The 21,456-nt window shown below is 44.4% G+C and overlaps 1 protein-coding gene across 1 annotated transcript in view; it reads left to right on the top strand.

The window, feature by feature from the left end:
- Positions 1-21,456, top strand: part of BRINP1 (BMP/retinoic acid inducible neural specific 1) — an 89,030-nt gene that overhangs the window by 62,743 nt on the left and 4,831 nt on the right. Inside the window, exons 4-7 of the mRNA XM_066201123.1 lie at positions 4,919-5,088; positions 6,353-6,458; positions 13,190-13,426; positions 18,685-18,907. Coding sequence (XP_066057220.1) covers positions 4,919-5,088; positions 6,353-6,458; positions 13,190-13,426; positions 18,685-18,907 — 736 coding nt within the window. The remainder of the gene's footprint in view (positions 1-4,918; positions 5,089-6,352; positions 6,459-13,189; positions 13,427-18,684; positions 18,908-21,456) is intronic.

The following is a 21,456-nucleotide window of genomic DNA, read 5'->3' as shown; positions in this document are numbered from 1 at the left end:
GATGACATCAGAGACAGCCCTGTAGGGCCGTGAACTCCTGAGCAGGCGCTGCTGGTGGTGCTGCAGGAACATTTTGAGTAGTTACTGTTGAACACTGGAGGGGTGAAAATCAGCAGCTCCTATTGATGTTTACTCCTGGTTCTTTTTTCTCCTCTCTATTATTTTCACAGTTCTTCTCCCCATTCGGGCTGTGCCTTTCTTTCATTAAAATGCTTTTCTTCCAAGAACAACTCTCTGTGAGAAGGATTCTGCAGTGGTAAAGGCTCAGTTTTACTTCAGAATTTGTTGTTGTTGTTGCTTCTTCCAAATACCTCACCTCCAGCCTTGCCACACTGACGTGTTTGTAGTGAACTTTGAGGAATTTCTGGCCATCTGTCTGTTCCCAATACATTCTACAGACGCTGGGATGAGATTAGATGTGTGCATATGATTCATGCCCAAATTAGGTGGTAGGTAAATTGGCACAGTTCCCCTGAAGTCAAATGGCCTCTGATGTGGTGATGTCCTTCAAAGATTCCCGGGCTGCTCTTCCAGCCCAGGCACCCAAACAAGTCCATTCCATCAGCAAGAAATATGAGAGAAAGGAGGTTTCCAAGCATTGAAGAGCACAACTGTCTGCTTTCTTCAGGCCTTAATGAAGTCTGGATGAAATAAATTGCTTTTTATTGAGGAATTCACTTTTCAGGACCATGTTTTACAGAGCCCAAGACAGCCTAATAAACTGAGATTTTTTTAAATTTTTTTTTTTGCGGGTTTATTTTTTTTCCATTGACATTCCTCTTATTCTTGCCACTCACATCCATGGAAATTCAAAATATGAAAGACCTTTGATGGTAAAATATATTTTTAATTTTGCCTGGGTGAGGTCGTAAATTATTCACAGGGGCTTGTTTCTTCTCCTGATTTTACAACACAACAGCTTTAAATATGCAGAGACTTGTAATGAGAACTGATATTGGAGGGGAGAGCTAAATGCCCCGGCAGCCCCGAGCACGGTGAGCAATGGTAGGGAGAAAAAAGAGGATTTATCTTGGCAATGGCAGTCCCAGGGAAAACGTAGCAGGAGCCAGGCATGCATTATGCACGGAGGACACGCTCTAATCACGGTCTGTGGGCTAAACAAGAGCTCTGGGACACAAAAGCAGACGTGTCCTGGCACACTGGCTCTCCTAGGACCTGGTGTCTCCTCAGCAGAGCTCTGTAGCCCTGGTTCCATGCCTGAGGTGTTTTGGTTTTCTCAAACTCTTCTCCCAGGGAATTTTCTGTAAACAGGAGAAATGTTTTTATAACTGTAACTTTGTTATTCATTCCTTTTCCTTGGAGGGACTTCTTCTTGATGTCCCTCTGGTCCGACCAATGTGAGTGAAGCGGTTTTGCCTTTGTTTCACCAATCAAATTGGTCTGTGTAAAACAGTATAAAAGAGAGACACATCCCAGAAATAAATGAGTCATTTTCAGCCTTCTGAATCTCGGAGTCTGTGTCGTTGTGGTGTAAAACGGCGTCAGAGCTCCGAGCACTTCTGCCCCGTGTTAGGGCTCTCTGTAGCCCAGCCTGGTGCCTGAGGAGGTGGCAGACGAGTGACAAACATGCAGGGAATTGTCTGGCTTTGAAAGGCCGGCTGCTGCACGGCCCCCAGGAGGGTGGGGCAGGGAGCAGCAGCACCTGAGCACAGCAATTTTCACACCTGGCCACAACAGCTCTGGTGCCTTCCAGCCTACAGAGCAGCCGGGTCCTCTGAGAGCCCAGTAAAACCCAGCTCTGCTCCAGTCTGGTTCTGACAATGGCACTGGAGCACGGTCACTTTGAGGGCATCCATGCTCTGGGATGGAGCATGCAGAGCTGAGAGCCAATTTTCAGGAAAATCCCTCAAGGAAAAACAACTTTGAACATATCATTTACTTAATAAAGGAGAAATTAAGACTTAATAATGCAGCAAAATTCTGTTAACCTCTCTTGATCCAAGAGTTGCTTTCCCATGTGACCTCTCCATGGGAATGCTGTGCTTTTCCAGCTCTGCACAGAGCAGAAAATAACAGCAAAAACACAAAATAGGTTTCCAGCAGCAGTGTCCCTGTTCAGCACCCCTCAATCCTCTGGTCGTTCAGGGAAAAGCATAATCACTCAGGGACTTTACTTGTCTGTTTTCTTCCTTTGGAGGAAAAAAAAATGACAGCGTTTGTGGGGAAGTCACTGATCCCCACTGCCCCAGAGCATGGATTTCTCTTCTCGGCTGTGTTTCTTAGTACCCGGTTTGTGTTGTGGAGGGAGCAAATCCAACAGGAGATCTGCTGGTGATCTGACTCCAGTGCTGCTGCCTGGTGTGATTCCACCCAGGGGTCCTGCCTGCCCTCTGGCCAAGGCATTCCAGCCCCAGCATTCCTCTAGTGAAAACAAACTAGGCTGGAATGAAAAAGTCCTGATATCTGTGCCTTGGCTAATAATATGAGGCATGATATCTTTCCAAGGAAAGTTGGTGTTTTTTTCCCAGTTATTGGTGCAACTGGTGGCTGTGAATCACAGCTAAGGGGAGAATTACCCCAGATCTTCCTTCTCCTGCCACAGCCTTACAAAATGGTGGCGAAGCACCATTTCTTATTTCTCTCTGCTGCATGTCCTTGCAGTTAAATGCTTCTGTCACATGAGAGATCCAGAGGTTCTGGCTCAAAATACACTGATCCAGTCTCTTCAGTGGCAAATGAGTTGACTCATGAAAACTGACAAAGTTCCTTCAAATCCCCCTGAAAAACACAACGAGATGAAACTTGAAAATGCATTGAGAGTGGTCAGTGCAGTGACCGCTGTTCCTCACACCAATCACGGACATTTTATTGCCTGTGCCTTGCTGGCTGTTTGTTGTATTCACCTGTAGTGTCCCATCAGGTACAGGGGGTTAAATGCTCTGGAAGATGGATTGTCTTTGTTTGTGTGGACAGAGCCTGACGTGGCAGAGCCCTGATCCCTGCCAAGGTCTCCTCACTAGCTCAGCACACAAAAATAGTAATGGTGATAAAGGAAATCAAAGCTGGTCATTTTTCCAGGGAAAGTGTTTTTTTGTGAGAGGTAACAATGACGACATTGTTACTACCACGGCTTTGATTGTGGTGGAAGGCTAGTCTGTTATTTTTAACAAAATATTAAAGACAAAGTTTTACATGCCTAACTTCTCCACTTAGGTCCTGCTAAGCTAATTAAAAGATTTCAACTGATCAATTTTTTTGATGAAAAGTTTCTTCTTTCCACAAAAAAAAAAAAAAAGTCCATTTTTCATCTCAAAGCCAAAGGCTGAATACTCAACACAACTATTGCTTGAGAAACTGAAATCTAATAAAAACTTGTTTTTCAGCCAGAATATTTTTGGTTTGTTTTCAGGCATTTGGCTTTTAGATAAAAGCTGGAAAATTTCCAGAGAAAGTGAGGGGGAGGGCTTATTGGGATTTTGGGTTATTTTTTTTTATATATGCAATAAAAGAAATAATTTGGATAAATCAAACTATTTCAGCTAATAAGAATTTTAAAGAAAAGTAAGTCCTTGTTCTCTTAAAAAAAATATGCAAACATGATGAAGAGTGAAATATTTTTTGGCCTTCAAAGTGGTGGTTCATATTTTTTGGACCATGCTATCTCTGCCAGAGGCAGTGTATTCATCAGTGGCTCATCTATCAAATCAGAACAAGCACCATTCTTCTCATTAAGAGAGTTATGTAGAAATGGCACATTCCTCCCCTACTTGTGTCTTCTCTTCATTTATTAAACCCCAAGTTTCACGTGCTAAGGGTGCAGGATGGCATTCCACCTCTTTAGACCTCTGACAGCGGCAGCCTTACATTAAGAATAAACTGGATTTTAACGTGCCTCACCCAGCACAAATTGAACTATTAGGTAAATATTCCTTTTCAGGCGTGTTTTGTTACATTCAGGTCTCTGCTGATGTTTATCTGTTCTTAACTCCTCCACTCCCAGATTCTCTGTGATTACCATTTCAAAATCACCCGCTTTTGTCCCTTACCTTCTATGGAATTTTCACTCTCTACTTAGATTCCCTGAATGAGACTCTGGGAGAGGAAAGGGTGGTTAGTTCAAATTAACTTTCTTGTTTGCTCTTTGCTCTGATTAATTCTCTTTACTCATCCCCTTTCCCCTCCCCTTTTGCAAGGCCACTGGAAGCTGAAGAGGCCCAACTAACATTTGTTTGTGCACTGTACCTACCCACAGACTGTGTTCTGTTTGCAATCATCACCTATTCCCTCTAGAAATCAGGTCAGACAGAGACTTGCCTAAAAAGGGATTTTCTCCTGTCAGGTATGCATCATTCTAGAGGCACTGCTGACAGAGAGAATGTTCCTCCAGTGGGACGGATGGGCTGAGTCCTCTCCAGCAGCTGTGGCAAAGCTCTGCTGCCTAAAAAATGTCTAAAATGTTGTCTACTCAATTCGGTGGAGCTGCTTTACTTGTCTGGTGGACTTGGCCTTGCTGCCTGAAGAGAGGAGGAGGCTTCTGTATATCCCCGTGGGGTCCTGGTGAGGAAGGGTGTTGCCCTGATTTTCAGCCTTCTGATTTGTTTTCATATTTCTACTGGAGTTTCTCACGAATTGTAAGATAAATAACGACTGATGTTTTGTAAATAGACAAATTGATAGACTTCCAAGTTGACCACTGGGGTCAGAGAGGTGTTCCTCTCGTCCCCCAATCCTTGAACAATTTCCAAACGTTATATAAACCCCAAATCATAATAAATGATCTCTTTTGCTCCTCACTTCTCAACCTGACTGGTGAGTGTAGTTCTTTCGTGTCGTGATTGCGACAGAAGGGTGGATTGAGGTGTGGGACTTTTCTCTCTTTAGGTGCAGTAGATGACACCCTTTGCTCCTGTTATGGCCCTGCCTGGCAGCCTGAAATATCCTTTTCTCTCTGCTGCAGGAGAGGAGGCCTTGACCATGTACATGGACAAAAGCCGCCTCGACAGGAAGTCAGGAAACGCCACCCAGAGCGTTGAAGCTTTGCACCAGCTCGCCTCCTCCTACTTTGTAGACCGTGATGGCACCATGAGGAGACTCCATGAGATCCAGATCTCTACCGGAGCAATCAAGGTACCACACACTGCCTGAGGAAGAGGAAAAAGATTGTCTGCCTTGTATGAGTTCTCTAGGGGTTTGGGGCAGGGCTTTGCCAGGCTGATGTCTTCTTTGATCACGAGTCGTTTTGTTCCCAGGGTTAGTTTTTCTCTTATTCAGTTGAAGAATTGATTTCCCCAGGGAGACTAATGTCTGGAAAAAGGTGGGCATTCAGTGTGGTGGTTGTGTAGGATAGGAGACCTTCACTCAGTGTGCCAGCAACTTCTGGAAGGGAGAGATGGAGCAGAGGACCCAGATCAGTGATGGAGGTTGGAAGGGAAAGGCAGGACTGTGAAATGAACAACCCTGTGCCACCTAGGAGTATTTATCTCCTGAGGGTGTAAGGCTGCAAAACATCTCTCAGCTGAATTTGCTACAAGAAAAGGTGAAAAACTCAGCGTGGCATTACTGAGGCATCTGGAATGAAACGGACTGAGAGACAGCTTGGGGGTTGCAGCAGGAAGGAAGGGAAGCTGCTCAGAGAATACAAAACAGGGAAAATGGCTCTGCAAAGGCTGCCTTCTCTGAAAGCAATCATCCTACACTGGGCAGGGATTTTATTGTTGCTGAGTTCACTCCAGGGAAGGTGATGTGGATGGAGTCGTCATTGTTAGCCATTTCTGAAAGGTTTCAGCTCTCGTTATTGTTCTGTGCTGTCTCATGGCTGAACCTGTTCCCTTCTGGATGGGAAATTGTATTGAGATATTGAAACAGTGACAGCAGATAATCACCCATGGTGAATTCCAGAAGGGCAGCTTTCCTCCATGTCTGGAAACCAGCAGCAGCAGCACTGCAGGTCATCTGTGCCTCCATCCTCAGCACAGGGCTGGTGCTCACTGCTGTTGTGAGGGCACCAGGCAGCACTGTGGGATGACAGTCCATCTCTTGCTTTCCAATAAGAGAAGCCAGGGAATAATTCCTCCACAGGCTTCTGATGTTCTCCAGTGGAGATCCTCTGTGAGAAACATCAATCTGCAGGATCCCATTGCCAAGCCCAGGATAGCCTGAGGTACCCTAAAGAAAGCAGCCACACAATTCATTCTGATTTTTCAGCTTGCCACTGCACCAAACATCAGCAGTGTCTGTGCAGGGTGGGGCTTTTTTTCCCAACGAGGGAAGAACTGTTTTGGGCTATATCAGCTGGGAACAAGGAGTCCTTGAATTAATGATTTTAAGAGCCTGGGGAAGGTGCAGAGCTGCAGACAAAGGGAACATTCTCTCTTTTCTACATCCTCTGTAGGTAACAGAAACTCGGACCGGCCCCCTGGGCTGTAACAGCTACGACAATCTGGACTCTGTGAGTTCTGTCCTTCTGCAAAGCACTGAGAGCAAACTCCACCTGCAAGGTAGGGCTCAGGAACCAGGGAGAGGGGTGGAAGTGGGAGAGGGGTGCCCTTTTCCTCAGCCTTTCCCCCTCTTCTCTTTGCTGTGATTCTGCTGTGTCTGGAAGTTCCCTGAAGCTTCTGGTGGCTTCACATGGTGCTCAGCTGAGCAGAGCCAGGGCTGACTCCAGTGAAGCGTCTGAGTGCCCTCTGCCATTGAATTTTGATGGACTTCTGTGTATGATACACACACCAACACAGGAAAAAAAAAAATGTAACCTCTTCCATCAGTAGCGAAGGAGAATTCTGCCCACGTCTCTCCATCTCTCCCGAACTGCTGATTTGTGTAAGAGGTTTGCAGATCAGCTTTCGAGACTCTCTAATGACCATAATCTTTGGGAAAAGTCACAGAGGTTTTATTTGGATGCTAGAAGCCATGGCTTCAGTCCCAGATGGGGAGCTAGTCCAGAAGTCAACAGATAGAGGTCATGGCTGAATTAATAAATAAATACATGCTGGTTAGCAAGAAGTCAACTTCAGTAGAAGGAGGAAATTCACTGGGCATGTAATTTACAGAGGTTATTCCCAAGTTTTTGACAAAATAAGGAAATGTGGGATTTAATTGCTCATTTGCCCAGATGGTTTTATTTCTTGAATCCTTGTACTTGCACAAATTTTAATTTTTCAGATGAATGGGCTACATTACATCTTCCGCTTTGAGTATAATTTGGCAAGTGCTGTTTTAATCTTTGGTTTCACAGAAACTGGGTTTCATTTACCAAGTAATGTTGTGGATATAATATTATTGTTGTTATTATTTGCCTTTAAAAATAATAGGCAGGTTGTTTTCACTACGCTGGTGATTATCCAAATCACTGAGTTCTGGTTCTTACCTAATTAACAATAAGCAGTTTGAGGGGTTTTTTACACTGTGATGATAGCTGCTGGTAATGAAAACCCCAGGATGACACATGAGATAAGCGGGGAAGCAGCTCAATCAGCAGGCAGCTCGGGTTATAGGCAGACTAGTGAGTAAATCAATAGACCTCGATTGGTTATCTGATCCTACAAGAGAGGAGATAAACCAAGGGAGGAGGGAGAAGGAGGTGGAGGAGGAGGAAGAGAGAAAAATTAGGAGAGAGGGGGATGAGGTTGTTATCTATGATGGGAGCAGACAGAGGACCTTGGGGGTCAACCACAGGTGGGTTTCATGAAGCTCCATGGCTGAAACCAGCACAGGGAGAAGCTGTAGCCAAAGGGGACAGCGAGGGAAGGGAGGAAGGCAGGAGCTCTTCCTAACAGAACAAAGCGACCTTTAAAGCTCCACCTGAGTTTCCTACCTAATCTGGAGTGTGGTTCTTGGGATAATTATGCAGGATCCTTCCTCTGCTCTGAGAAGCCTCATTAGGAATTAGTCACAGGGCTGCAGCAGGTAATGGATCGTGACCAAGTCTCCTCTGATCTGATTAGCGGCCGAGCATGTGCTGCTGACAGAAATCCATGTTCCTGCCTTTGTGTCACTCCAGCTCTGAGCCTGGCTCAATAAAAGAGCAGCTTCTTCTGACAGGGAGAATTTCTCTGCCTAAACTTGCTGCTGCCCAGCCCTGGGAGCTGGAGTTTCAAAGCTGTGCCTTTCAGGAGAGACAACGGGTGGGATGCGGCACTGACTGCCCAGCTCTGGTTGACAAGGTGGTGATCAGTCAAAGGTTGGACGATTTTGGATGATTGATTTTTGGATGATTTGGATTTGGATTATTTTGATGGTCTTTTCCAACCTAAGTGATTCCATGGACCCATGTAGTGTTTGGGCAGGTTTCGGGGGAGGATGGTGCAGGGTCTGGTGGTTATTGGGACAAAAAAGAATCATTAATTTATAAACCAGAATCCCTGTGGGCCCAGCATGCATGGCATGCACTGGGGTATTTGTGTACATATATATACACAATATATACAATATTTACACAATATTTATCACAGAAGGCTCAGAAGGACTCCCTTTTCCCCAGCATTCCCTGGAGCAGGATCCCTGTGGGGATGCAGGGTAGGATGACAGCAGCTCTACAGCAATCTCTTGGGAAAGGGGAATTTGTGTTCCCTGCACAGGTGTCCTGGACACAAATTGGAAAATTTGACTGGAAAAAAGCAACACTTTGAAAAATTTCAGGAAATTCAAATTTCAGGGGTTTGTCTTCTTGTATCAATGCTGTTCTTGACAGTAAATGTCAATATTGGAGCATAGCAGTATTTCAGTGAGGTACAATCCTTCTGTTCCAAACCATGCAACAACAAACAGGAAATGCTGCATATTAGGTCGTTTGCTACATCAAATATGGTCATATATTATAATACTATACATAATGCATGTTATATTCAATACTTATACTTATTAAATACATTATATTTCAATATTTAATATTATATTGTTATATATGTGTAAATACCCTTATATATTATCCATATATAACTACATATTATATACCTACATCGTATCTATGATAGTATAGCATTAGAATTTACATTACAATTACTATTAAAGCTTTTTCCAGGATGGGCAGAGCAGTAATGGCAAGACAAAACATTTCAGCTTTTCAGTGCAGTGAAATAAGGGAGTACGAAAAAAATACATTTATAAAGTCAAAAGTGCTTTTGGAGTCAACATGCTCTCACAAAATGCTTCAATGGAACTGCATTTTCAACAGAGAACTCTTCTGTGAAAAATGTTTCAAATAGCTCTAATTTAGAGCTGGGGAAATTTACCTCTTTTAATGCAGGAAGCCTTTTATATACAGTCTAAAGCCAAACATCTCTCTCTAATAGTTTTTCTAGGTGAATTAAGGACATGTTCCCTTGTCAGATACTTCATATTCTGCCTGTAGTTATCTAAGATAAACCTATACCAAATTTGTGCTGCTCTTCATTTTTAAAGAGGAACTTCATGCTTTACAAAGTGGCAGAATTCCTCCTCTGATCAATAAGTTACCTTCAAAACTAAGATATTCCAGTCAGCAGCAAACTTACCTTGTGCATCTGTTATCATCTCCTGAGGCTGCTGTCAGGGACGAGCCCATTCCTTGTGTCCCCTGGTTTGGATTGAGGGATTCTGCCCGTGGAAATGGTCCAATATCCCAGTTTTTCTGACCAGTTTTCCCCCTTTCTTGGTTGCTGACATGAGGTTGTTTCATCAGTAGACAACAGTGTAAGACTGAATATATATATATATCGGGGTTTTTTTGGATGTTTGCAATATCCAAATGAATGTATTAGAGAACAACACAGGATCTAGGATATTTTATTAGGGTTGTGGCTGGCAGCAGGGCTTTCCCAGCCAGCACAAGCTGCTCAGGGGCTGTTATATCCCTTGGGATTACAACTTTCCTGCCTTACAGGTAGCAACTGAATCACTCAGAGTAGTGGTCTCAAAAGATTGATGCCACCTGTGCTTTAGTGGCAGCCATGGCAAACTGAATTCCAGCAATATTTATGTTCTATCTATGGGATAGAACTACACATTAAAGAGAGGATGCCAGGGCTGGGTGAGGTGCTGCTGCTGGCACAGTACTTGTAAAATCTCTTGCTGAGATCTGATCACTGAGATGCTCAAAATTGAAGCAGGAAAAAAAAAAAGTTCATATGAATCTGCCCTTTTCTGGGGATGATGAGAAATCTGTGAATATTTATATTCACTTCTGTGGAAATAGGCACAGCTGTATTTCAGTAACACTGATTTCTTCCACAAGGAAATTCCTGGCTGGAAGATGTGAGTCACACATAATCCCAACAGCCTGTTTGGAAGTCAGGGGGCTGTGTTTGGAGTGTGCACACTGATGCTCCAATGAGTGGCTGTATTTGGGGGTCACTTGTGCAAACACAGCTCTGAGTGTGTGCTTCTTGTCAAATGCTTCAGGTAACTGCTGGGTACCAGCAAAACTGCTTTCCTGATGAAGTTAAGTATTTATATAAGTGCTTTGTTGAGTTGGTGCTAAGTGTACAGCAGTCTGATTGCCCCTTAAACATAATATTATTCCTCACAAGAGGAGGGTTTCCTGGAATTTTTTTTTTTTTCCAGAAAACCACGAGTTTTATGGGCAAAAAGCGAGTATCCACATGAAGAATTGCAGTGTTAAAACATGTTGTGCTTTGGGTTATTCATGTTTCTGCATCTGCTGGAACGCACAGTCAATGTCCCTTGCAAGGGGAGGTGCTTTCCCTGAAACTTCAGTTGCTTTTTTCACCCTCAATTCCCTCCAGGAAAAAAATATAAAATAAAAATCTCCAAAGCCAGGATCATTTGTAGCTGGGCCCAAACAGCTTGTTGTGCTTTATCCAAGCTAAAATTCAAAGAGAAACTATGGAGAACTTGGGAGCCTGAGGTAATGTGATCATATTCAAAGAGCCAGAGCAGGTTGCTCCTCCATGAAGCAGAGTGGAAAATGTATTCATGGGACTTGGACCATGAATGAAGAGTCAATGCACATCAAGAAGTCCAGCTCTGCTCTCATGTGTGCTTGAATGCTCAGTGAGTACAGCTGCCCTCAGGCTCTCCAGCCCCCTTTGTGGATCAGTTCTCCAACAGCACTGCACTTTCATTCCATCCTGAAGGAATGTTTGGGATCTTGGCAGGTGGGACCATCACTAATATCTGTGTGAGGATTTGACAAGGGACCATCCCTCAGTAGTGGTTGTTTCAGATAAATCACAGAATCTCAGAATGGGATTGGAAGGGACATTAAAGATCACTCATTCCACCCCTACCATGAGCAGGGATACCTCCCACTGTCCCAGGTTGCTCCAAGCCCTGTCCAGCCTGGCCTTGGAGACTTCCAGGGATCCAGGAGCAGCCACAGCTGCTCTGAGCACCCTCTGCCAGGGTCTGCCCACCCTCACAGGGAGGGATTTCTTCCTAATGTCAAATCTCAACCTACTCTCTTTCAGTTTAAAGTCACTCCCCCTTGTCCTATCATTACAAACCCTGGAAGAGGCTGGGGTTCAGGACTTCCTGAAGGCAGCAGGAAGAAATCTGAGGCTCTGAGAAAAGACCAAAGGGACCTCAAAATGATGATCCTCTTCAGGCCAGTTTTGAGATGTTTGCAAGGATGCTGTACTGGTCAGCTCTTTGTGTGCTCCTTCCAGTCCCCAACAGCAATGCAGGAAAGGCAGCAGGATCTGTGCAGAAACAGTGTCTCTGAATGCCAGGCTGGAAATCCTTCCCTGTGCAAGTGTCACAAATATATTCCCAGCTGGAGGGTGCTCCAAGGTCCCAAGGTCCTGCCTGGAGGTTGCCAGTGGGGTCAGGCAGAGGGGCAGCTTGCTGCCACCAGGCATGGTGCTCACCCAGAGCAGGGGAGAGGGAACAGGGCTCCCTGTGCCTCCCACAGCCTCCTGAGCCCCCAGACCTGCTCTTCCAGAGGGACCTCATTAAGGCTGAGGAGCTTCTCTGGATCCCAAAGCAAAAGGATAATGGGGGTCCCAGGGTCACCACCTGGTGTTTGTCCCTTGTCTGAGGTGAACACAACCCATCAGAGACAGGCCTGCACTCCTGAAAGGGTCACAGCCCTTTTTACCATTCCTGCACACTCTCATCCTCTGAATTATTGTCCTATTTCCATTCCGCTCCAGCGAGCTGTCAGGCAGGGATGTGTTAATTCAGCACAGCAGAAACACAAACAGATGGGTAATTGACCCACGTGCCTTCATTACACCCGCGTTCAGTGCTGCCCTTCAGGCCATAAACTCCTCTGGCTGCCTCTCCAAAGTCCCTGCCCTTTTCCAAGTGGGGTCCCCTGAAAGGCCTGCTCAGAGTTCCTGTCCTCTGCCTGCTGCACCACAGACGCTGACAGGGCCTGACAGGCAGGTCCTGCCAGGTAGAAGCAAACAGCTGTGAATCCTCAGGGAGATGCTCAGGGAGCCTGGGGGAGGACAGGATGGAAAACCACACACACTGTGCAAAGGGCACTGAAACTGTTATTGTGCCTCTGGTACCTGAGCAAGGGTGAGCTTACACCGGTGCCTGCACAGATGGATGGACACACAAACACTTGCCACGGAGAGAGGGACAAGGGGATAGATCTCCCTGCTCGTGTGAGTCTGCCAAGCAACACTGAAATCATCGGCACTAAATCCATTTGCACTTTTATAGGATTTGGCAGGTAGCCTTCCTAGCAGGGAGCGAGCTGCGAGGGCTCAGGTACCCAGCTCCTGTGTTTATGCTGTGGGAGCTGGGCACTTAACTCTGCAAGGGTCTTTTATAAACCCCCTCTCGTGTTATTTGCCTTTCTTCTGTTTTCTGTTCCTTCTTATTTTCCCTTTCAGCGTATATTTTCATTTTTTCTGTGGTGCCAAACCCACCCAGTGTCTCTCAAAACAGGTCAGAGCAGCACAATGCCCATTGCTTCTGAACCAGCACTTGGTTTTGGGACACAAAAACCGACACACCTGGGAATAAGGGAGGCTTTGCATTCAGGGCCTTTGTGTTGTGCTGGGATCTGGGAACAGGATGAAAGGGTGTTGGGGAAGGGGAAGTTTCTTGTCACCCTTCTCCCACAGAGGAGATGTTCTCAGCTCTGTTCTCAGCTAAATCACTACTTGCCCCTGGAGGGTTGCAATTTGTGCTGTCCTTATTCACGACAGCTTTTAATTCTTCACCATGACTTTCCCAAACTGTTAATGAAATGGGCTTGGAAAAGAGGAACAAATACCTGAAATGACTTTTTAATTTACTTTTTATTCCTCCCATAACCGTGCTGTTCTCTCTACAGGTCTCCAGATCATCTTCCCTCAATATTTACAAGAGAAGTTTGTCCAGTCTGCCTTGAGTTACATCATGTGCAATGGGGAGGGCGAGTACATCTGCAGGGACAGCCAGTGCGGCTGCCAGTGCTCCGAGGAGTTCCCCCAGTGCAACTGCCCCATCACTGACATCCAGATCATGGAGTACACCCTGGCAAACATGGCCAAGACCTGGACAGAAGCCTATAAAGATCTGGAGAATTCAGGTAACTGAGCAAGACTCACTTTTTTCGATTCATGGGAGGTCATATCAGGTAAAAATCTTTTATTCCCTCAGGATAATGCTCTAATTTGGTTAAAAAATAGAGGATATTGAACCCAAAGCCAGGATCTTAGCCTTGAGGGAGTGTCCTTTTTTCCTCTATTAAACACAGAGATGGGAACACACATCACACATGGAATTATGTGTACAGGGATATTTTCCATGGAAGTACATGTCTGGTTAAAAATCCGATTTTTCATACCAAACCATCTCCAAATCTCTCTTTTAATAGTTCTGTGGAGAAACTTCCACAATATGAATGATGCAGAAATTGCTTTTTAGATTTGCATGAATGCTTTATTCTGCTTTGGTGAGAGCAATTCAGAGGGAGAAGAACACACAGGCCAGATGAAACCTCCTTTGAGGCAGGGAGAAGAAGGGAAAATGACTCCTCTCTCCTGCAGGGCAATGTCTGCCTTTGGGAACATTTCTCTTTTCCACTTTCTCCCCAGGTGAGGCTGGGGGTGTCAGTGGAGTTTGTTCCATGTTGATGCTGGTAGTGTGAGTAGTTTGCCCATAGTAGGTGTGCTGTACTCACAGGATACACACTCCTCAGGGCTTGAGGTAGGAAAGAGCAGCACTTTCAGTGAATTCTATCCTTCAGCAAGTGGCCCTGGAACCACAGGCACTGAACAGAACTTCATCAGGAGCTTGTCCTTGTGCTGACTCTCATCTTTCAGTCTTAACCAGCCACTTTCTGACACGTTTTCTTCAATGATTATTGTCACAACTGCCCAGATCTCCATGTCAGGAAGGAAAACTGTGAAAAAAGGACCATCTAGCTCAATTCAAGATGAATCCTTAATATATTTTCTTTCTTTCTTCATGTTGAAAGTCACCTTAATCCCTTTAAAGGCTGAAATGCGGAGAAACCTGTGATGTTTCCGTGAAGGGCTGTTGAGGATTTGCTTCATACTTCAACACGTGGCCCCTGCTGGTGTTCGTGCTGCTGCACAGACCCTTATGTGCCACTCATGCTGTCACCCTGGTGCTCAGCTGAGCGGCCAGAGTGGGAGTTAATGGCCTGAGGCTAATGACCATCTTGACCAGACCCCCCTGTGTACCCTGGGGAGCCACAGGGCTGGGCAGCTCCAGGAGCAGGTCACCAGCTAACGAGGTCAGATGTTTTCTGAGGTTCTATGGGTTCATGGATGGGGTGGGTAGCACCAGGGCAAACCAGAAATGTGGATTTCAGGAGCTTTTGCCAGCTCAGTAGTGCACAAGTTTACAAGGATTCCTGGCAGTGGCTGCCAGCACAGCCCTGCCACTGGTTATGTGTCACCAGTTGTTAGTTCTGGCACAGGATTTTCAAAAAAGGTGCTCAAGGTTGGCCTCATCAAACCCCTTCCCTTCCCAGGGGATGTAACCCGGGCACTGAGAAGGTAGGAGCCCTGTGCAGAGGGGAGTTCCAGTCCCACGTTCTGTCCTTGCTGCGCTCCATCCCAGCACAGGCCGGGGTAGATAATTACATTCAGGCTCCCTCCCCTGGAGATTTGAATGGGGGAAGGTGTTTTTCATTTGCCATGTTAAAGTGACATATTGCAGTGCAATTTCTGCCATATTCCACCCAGGGCTGGAGGCTTTTCAGGGCTAGATGGAGTGATTATCTTTATGTCTAAAGCTGTTGCATCTGATTCATCACTTTGATGCATCATGCGTGAACTTATCCTTTGAGATGGAAGTTGCTATCACAAAAGACTGCAGTATTAGTGTTTTGCTTCTTTGTTTTAATAAATATTCCCAATAACTAGAGGATTTTCTTCATTACGAACAGCAGAGGAGAAATCTCTGATGACATCTGAAGGCTTTTCCAATAAAGTGGACTGAAAGGCACAGGAGTGCTCTGAAAGCAAATACCATTTTGTACAGGAAGCTACTGAAAGTCCAGAACATTTGTATTCTGCTTCTGGTCTGTGTTGGATCCTCTGTTAATTTGAAAAAGTCCTGCAGGGTGAATCAAGAGTTGCTGTGATTTGGAATAGTATCTTCAAAGTCAAGGAGGCTGCAGTGAACTGAAGCTGCTTTGAATCAGCTCAGGAGTTTTTTTAGCCCTCTGCTTCACTGCTTGTGGGTAAATTGAGAAAAATAACACTGCCTTATTCTTGGCATTTCAGAAGGACTGGTCAAAAATTTCTGTGATTGTGGATTAAAACAACCCCAGCTTTTAATTAAGTCATTTGGTGGGGTTTTATTTGTTAATTTGTTTGTTTATTCAAGACTATTGCTTTCTGATGTAAATGGGATTTTTTTTTTCTTCTTTTAAACACTGGCAAAAGGAAAACTGAATCTGTGAAAGAGATGTCTGCCCTGACAATTCCCTGTGGTGCCACTTGTGATGCTGAGTCATTGCCTTAGGGATGGGGTGACTTGGCAGAAAGAGGGGCCAAGCTGCATCACGGGAGGTGTAGTTCCAGCCATCAGCAAGGCTTGCTGTGCAGAGGAATAGAATAACAACAAATGCAAACAGACTTGCTAATTAATTGGAAAATCTCAGGGTTAAGAATAAAGTATTCCCAGAAACAGTGAATATCCCCATCCATACCACTGGTTTCCAGGCAGAGTAATAAATAAATATAAATAATGAAGAAACTATGCTGGTTATAAAGCACTTTTTTTTCTTTCTTTCTTTCTTCTTCACCCCAATTTTAAACAGCCCTGTCCAGCTTTTATTTTGCCAGATTTGCTGCTCATTTGTTTTTCCCCCAACGTTGCACTGCGGTAGCAAAATGTGCACACTGCACCGAAATTCCTGCCTTGCCCGTCTCGATGAAAAATGTAGCACATTCATCATCAGAGGGGAAAAAAGAGCCCGGGCTCCTGCACAAAAAGGCTTTTGAGGAAATTGATTTATAAGGGGCGGGAAGCAAATGCAAGGCTTTTACTGCTGAAAGGTACCCGGAGTAATCAGCATGGTCAACAGAAGCAATTATACGTGATGGTGGTTTCAGAGGCCCACGGAAAAAGCAGAGTCAGGCTTGGGGAGGAGAAGGGCACTGGAAGCAGAGTTAAAAACAGAGTGAAAACCTGAGAGAGGACTGAAAAAAACCTCTCATGGTTATCTTTGGGGGAGAAAGGAGACAAGCAGATGTCCCAGGGATGTTGGCAGTGCAGTGATGATGGTTATTTTTAGGAGGAGCTCGGTTGCACCATGTGATGAGTAGGATGTGAACATCCATTTACCATCCATGTCAGGATGAGACTGACTAATGTACAGATAGCCTTTGTTAGGCAGTTCAGCATGAGCTGCAAGTTGATGAATAACAGGAAATCTGTTATGCAAATATCTTTAACTTTGTGCTATAGGATGTAAATTATCTGCTCTGATTTTCTCCACTAATTCTATGGATTATTTCTTTTTATTTGAAAAGATGTCAGCCTGTACAAGCTCTCTTTTTTCTTCTGAAAATAGGATGAAGGAATTAAAAAAAAAAAAACAAAAAAGGATTGGGAAAGGATCAGAAATAATGTAGATGATGTAGAGGAAAAGATGGCTATACTTCTTCGTTGAGTTGTTTGGGAAATTTATGGCAGGGTCCTAGTCCAGCCTCCCTCTAGAAGCAGGACCACAGCCAGCACTAGGTTAGGCCAGCCTTGGTTTTGTCTAGCAGAGTCTAAAATGAGAGATTTTTATACATCTCTGATCATGTTCCAGCTCTGCATTACCTCCAAGTGATGAAGTTTTTCAGTAAATCATTTTAATTTCTCAAGCTGCAAACTGCGTATTGCTCCTTGTCATATAGCAACTGTCTCTCGAAAGAGGAGTTTTGTTTCTATCTGTAAGCACCTTTTGAGCAGTTGCTGCTGTAATTAAATATCCCTCGGCCTCCTCTTTACCAAATGAAACCAGGGCAGCTCCCCACACCTTTGCAGAACTTGTGCTCAGGCCCCAGAGCACCTCGGTGTCCCTCAGCTCTGCCCTCGCAGTCTCTGTCCATCCCTTTTGGGTGGGTGCTCCAGGTGTAGCAGTGCCAGGAAAAGGTGAATATCAACTTCCCCAGCCAGCTGGATTCAGCGCAGGATGAAGTTTTTTCCCAGGCTGTTGACCCACCTCATCCCTCAGGACCTTCCTCAGCTGATTGTGCCCAAGCCTGTGCCAACGCTTGGGGTTTTTCTCTCCCGGTACAAAACATTGCTCTTGTGGTTATTGCATTTTATGGAGTTCTTATTGTCCCGCTCACTGCATTTCTCAAGGTCTCACTGTGTCAAATATGGTTTTCTAGCATTCAAAACTGAATTATTTTCCCCCGAAAAAGTTCGAATCATCTGGTTTTTTCCCTTCTGAGGATGTCCCAGCCTGGTAATCAGAGTCTGAGCAAACCGTTCTTCTCAGGGAGGAAGGGCTGATCATAAAGAGAAACAGTATCAGAATTTCTGATTGTGATAAAAAAACCCAAAAACTCAAACCCTGCATAACAGTGGTTTTTTTTTCATTATCAAACAAAATAAAATAGAAATAAAGCGATCAAAAAAACAACAAACACAATAAACAGCAACATTGAACAATATATTTTTCGATCAATTGGATTTCTTCCCTTTGGCTAAAACTGACACCTTTTGTTCTTACCTGAGCCCTGCAGACTATTTTATTTTATTTTCCTCATTACAAAATGCAAGTCATTTAGCTTCAAATGGAGTTAAATTAGAGGTAAGAATCAGAATGCTCTTTTTAAAAAATGTGAAAGCAGGACATTTTAACAGCATCCAAACCTTTCCTCTGGGGAATTTTTAAAGCTTTGTTTTTCCCCCCTTTTTTTTTAATTACACAGCAAAATGCTTTGCCTTCAACAACAAACAACATTTCAGGAGCAGCTGAAAAACAATGTAAATGAGAACTCTTTAACTGACAATGATTACAACTCCCAGCTTTTTTGTTTATAACCTTAGACTATAACCTCATGTTCCAGGAAATTCCTCTTTTCTTTTTTTTTTTTCCTCCACCCTGTGCACATTAACTGTGCTGTTTCACCTTGATATTCACTATAGGGTTTTTTTTTTCCTATATGGGAGCAGCAACAGCCATGGAATTAGTGGCTTCCAGGGGCAGAGTGACAGAGCAGTGAGTTAATGAACATCACCTTCCCCTGGCAGAGCTGACGGCCTCGTCCATCCCTGCTCCTTCTCCACCCTGCTGACGGAAACCTTTGTAACTCTGCTACAGCCAAAAAACCCGGTATTCCTCCCCATTCCTTGTGTGTGTTCCAGATGAGTTTAAATCCTTCATGAAAAGGCTACCTAGCAACCACTTCCTGACCATTGGGAGCATCCACCAGCACTGGGGGAACGACTGGGACCTGCAGAACCGCTACAAGCTGCTGCAGAGCTCGCTGGAAGCCCAGCGCCAGAAGATCCAGCGCACCGCCCGCAAACTCTTTGGCCTCAGTGTCCGGTGTCGGCACAATCCCAACCACCAGCTGCCTAGGGAAAGGTACCTCCATCCTTCCTGGGGCACGGGGGGCTGCTGGAGCTCGGCTTGAGTTTGGGGCTAATCCCAACACAAGGCTGTGTTTGGAGGTAGGGTGTGTGCAGGGGGGAAATGGGTCAGTGAATAACAGAACTGATACGATTCCGACAGAAGCCGTTTATTGTTTACATTACATGGCAGATACAGATTCTAGGTCTGCTGTCCATGTGGGCACACATCTCTGGGTTGGCCAAGCTGCTTCTTCCTGAGGCAGGCACACATCCTTCAGGACATCCAATTGGTCAGTGTCCATCCTCATGCTGTGCTCCCCCTATCTGGGGTTTACATTTTTTTGTAGGCAGTTTCTCAGGCTCTCTTCTTATTTTTGATCCTGTTGTTTTCTCAGTAACTTTAATGAATTCTTGAAAGCTCTAATAACAAACCTACAGGTAGTTTGATGATATTACTCACAACCAGTTTGGCTGGTGCATTGAAAGGGCCTGTTATACAGATACATTGCTACAGGTGTGTTGGCATGGACACCTGCGAGAAACGGTGAAATCTGGGAGAGGGTTGAAATTCCTGGAGGTGCAGGTAGCTTTTGTCACATTCCTGACTATATTCACATCCCTTCTGTGTGGTTTTACCTACCCAGGGGAAGGGCTCACTTATTCTTTAAGCTCTGCAAGAATGTGTTTAGTCCATTCTGCAGGCTAAGCTGCTTTGTTGTGGTTTTTCCCTCAAGATCCACAGCCATGCTTTCAGCCTCCACTTGCTGTCAAAAGGGACATGTGGAGCACAAGGTGCTTCGGCCCATTTTTGCATTGTGCTCCTCAATATCTCCAGAATGAAAGGAGAAGCTTTAGTTTCACTTGGAATCCATCACATTTTTGCTGTGAGATGCAGCGTGAACCTGTAAAACCTCACTGAACAGGAGCCTTGCAAGGGTATTACAGGTGGAGAGAGCAGATTTTCCACTACTTCTACGGCAACTATTGATATCTAATAATCCCCTCCTGCTGGCTCCTTTCAGCCCTAACCTGTAGCTGAGCTTGCTTCAAGTCATTTTTGGAGATTTGCATTTCTGGGTTTTAATAAACATCTCTTCCTGTGTAGTTCTACATTGTCTGGACTGAAGCAATATTGAAAATCTTGGGGGGAAAAATGAGTCTGAGTGCCTTTTCTTCCATACTTCTCTTGGAAGGGTCAGGCCAAGTTAATATTTGAGGAGAAACTGTTTGTCCACTTCCTTCATTACCTAAATACTCAGTTTCAAGACAAAATTGACAGATTGACTGCTGTCTACTGCTCTCATCCAGCTCCCTGGCTGCTGAACACGCTGACTTCTCATTTCATCACTGCGCAGCTCAGAAAACCCTTCCAGGGCTTAACACCTCTTTAATTACCAAGAAATCTCATGTTTCTAGACAAAGATTTGATGGACTTACTAGGGATGAGGAGAAATATCTATTAAATATAAGAGATTATGAAATAAAGTCTTTGGAGAGCTTCCTAAACCTGGCCCATCCCTGCCAACTGGCTGAGCTGTTCTGACCAGGCTGAGTGCTGGAGGAGCCACAGGCATGTCCAGGGTGGAATTTTTAGTTGTGCCACAGCAACAACAACAAAGTGAAGCAGCAGTGAGGAAATCTCCGTCCAACCACGTTCCTCCAAAACATTCGGAAAAAATATGTCTTCAGCATTTATCATCTATTTAAAAAACCCAGCCAAGCAGAAAGGGAGCCTCCAACTACTACAATGAAATCTGGGGGAAGGAGGGTGGAATGGATGATGGCAGATGGGTTTTTAACTGACTGATGTGCTTGATTTGTTTAAGTCAACATCAGCAGGCATATTATCATTTCTTTTCTTGTTTGTCATTCTGCATCTGCAGCTAGGCAGGAGAGCAGTGTGGTAGGAGCTCTGTAGGAAGAGGTGCAACCCATCTTTCTCCTCACGGAGCTGGGAAATACTCTCATTTTCTAATTGTTGCTATACAGAATGACAGAGGCTTATCAAGCATGCCAGTGGCTTTGAAAGGATGGCATGGTTCTATTAAGAGCAAGCCTCTCTCTCTTTAATACACATAATTGTAAGCCTGCATTATACATTCAAAGGCAATGGGAAAAAAAGCAATGAGATTGCTGTTGATTGTCCTCAGGGAAAGGAAAAGGTGGTGTTTCCAAAAGGAAGATAAGAAAGGGAGAGGAAGGATTCTGGCAGTTAGGCTGATTCTCCATGACCCTTTGCAATGGCTAAGGAGACAGAAGTACCTATATCTATATATCTATATATCTATATATCTATATATCTATATATCTATATATCTATATATCTATATATCTGTATATCTATATCTATATATCCATATATCTATATATCATCTATATATCTATATATCTATATTTTTTCTATAGAAATATAGATATATAGATATATAGATACCTATATATTTGGTCTGTTCTTCTTCAGTCAAAACCCAGGAAAGTTTACGGGTTTGAAACAGGGGCAAATCTATTGGTTTAAAAAGGAGACCACTCCTCAGTTAATAAAACTTCCATGTCGAATGATCA

The sequence above is a fragment of the Chamaea fasciata genome, unplaced genomic scaffold (assembly GCF_029207755.1).
Source record: "Chamaea fasciata isolate MVZ Bird 193981 ecotype frontalis unplaced genomic scaffold, bChaFas1.0.hap1 SCAF_20, whole genome shotgun sequence".
In the NCBI taxonomy this organism is placed as follows: Eukaryota; Metazoa; Chordata; class Aves; order Passeriformes; family Sylviidae; genus Chamaea; species Chamaea fasciata.
This window is presented reverse-complemented; position numbering and strand designations above follow the sequence as displayed.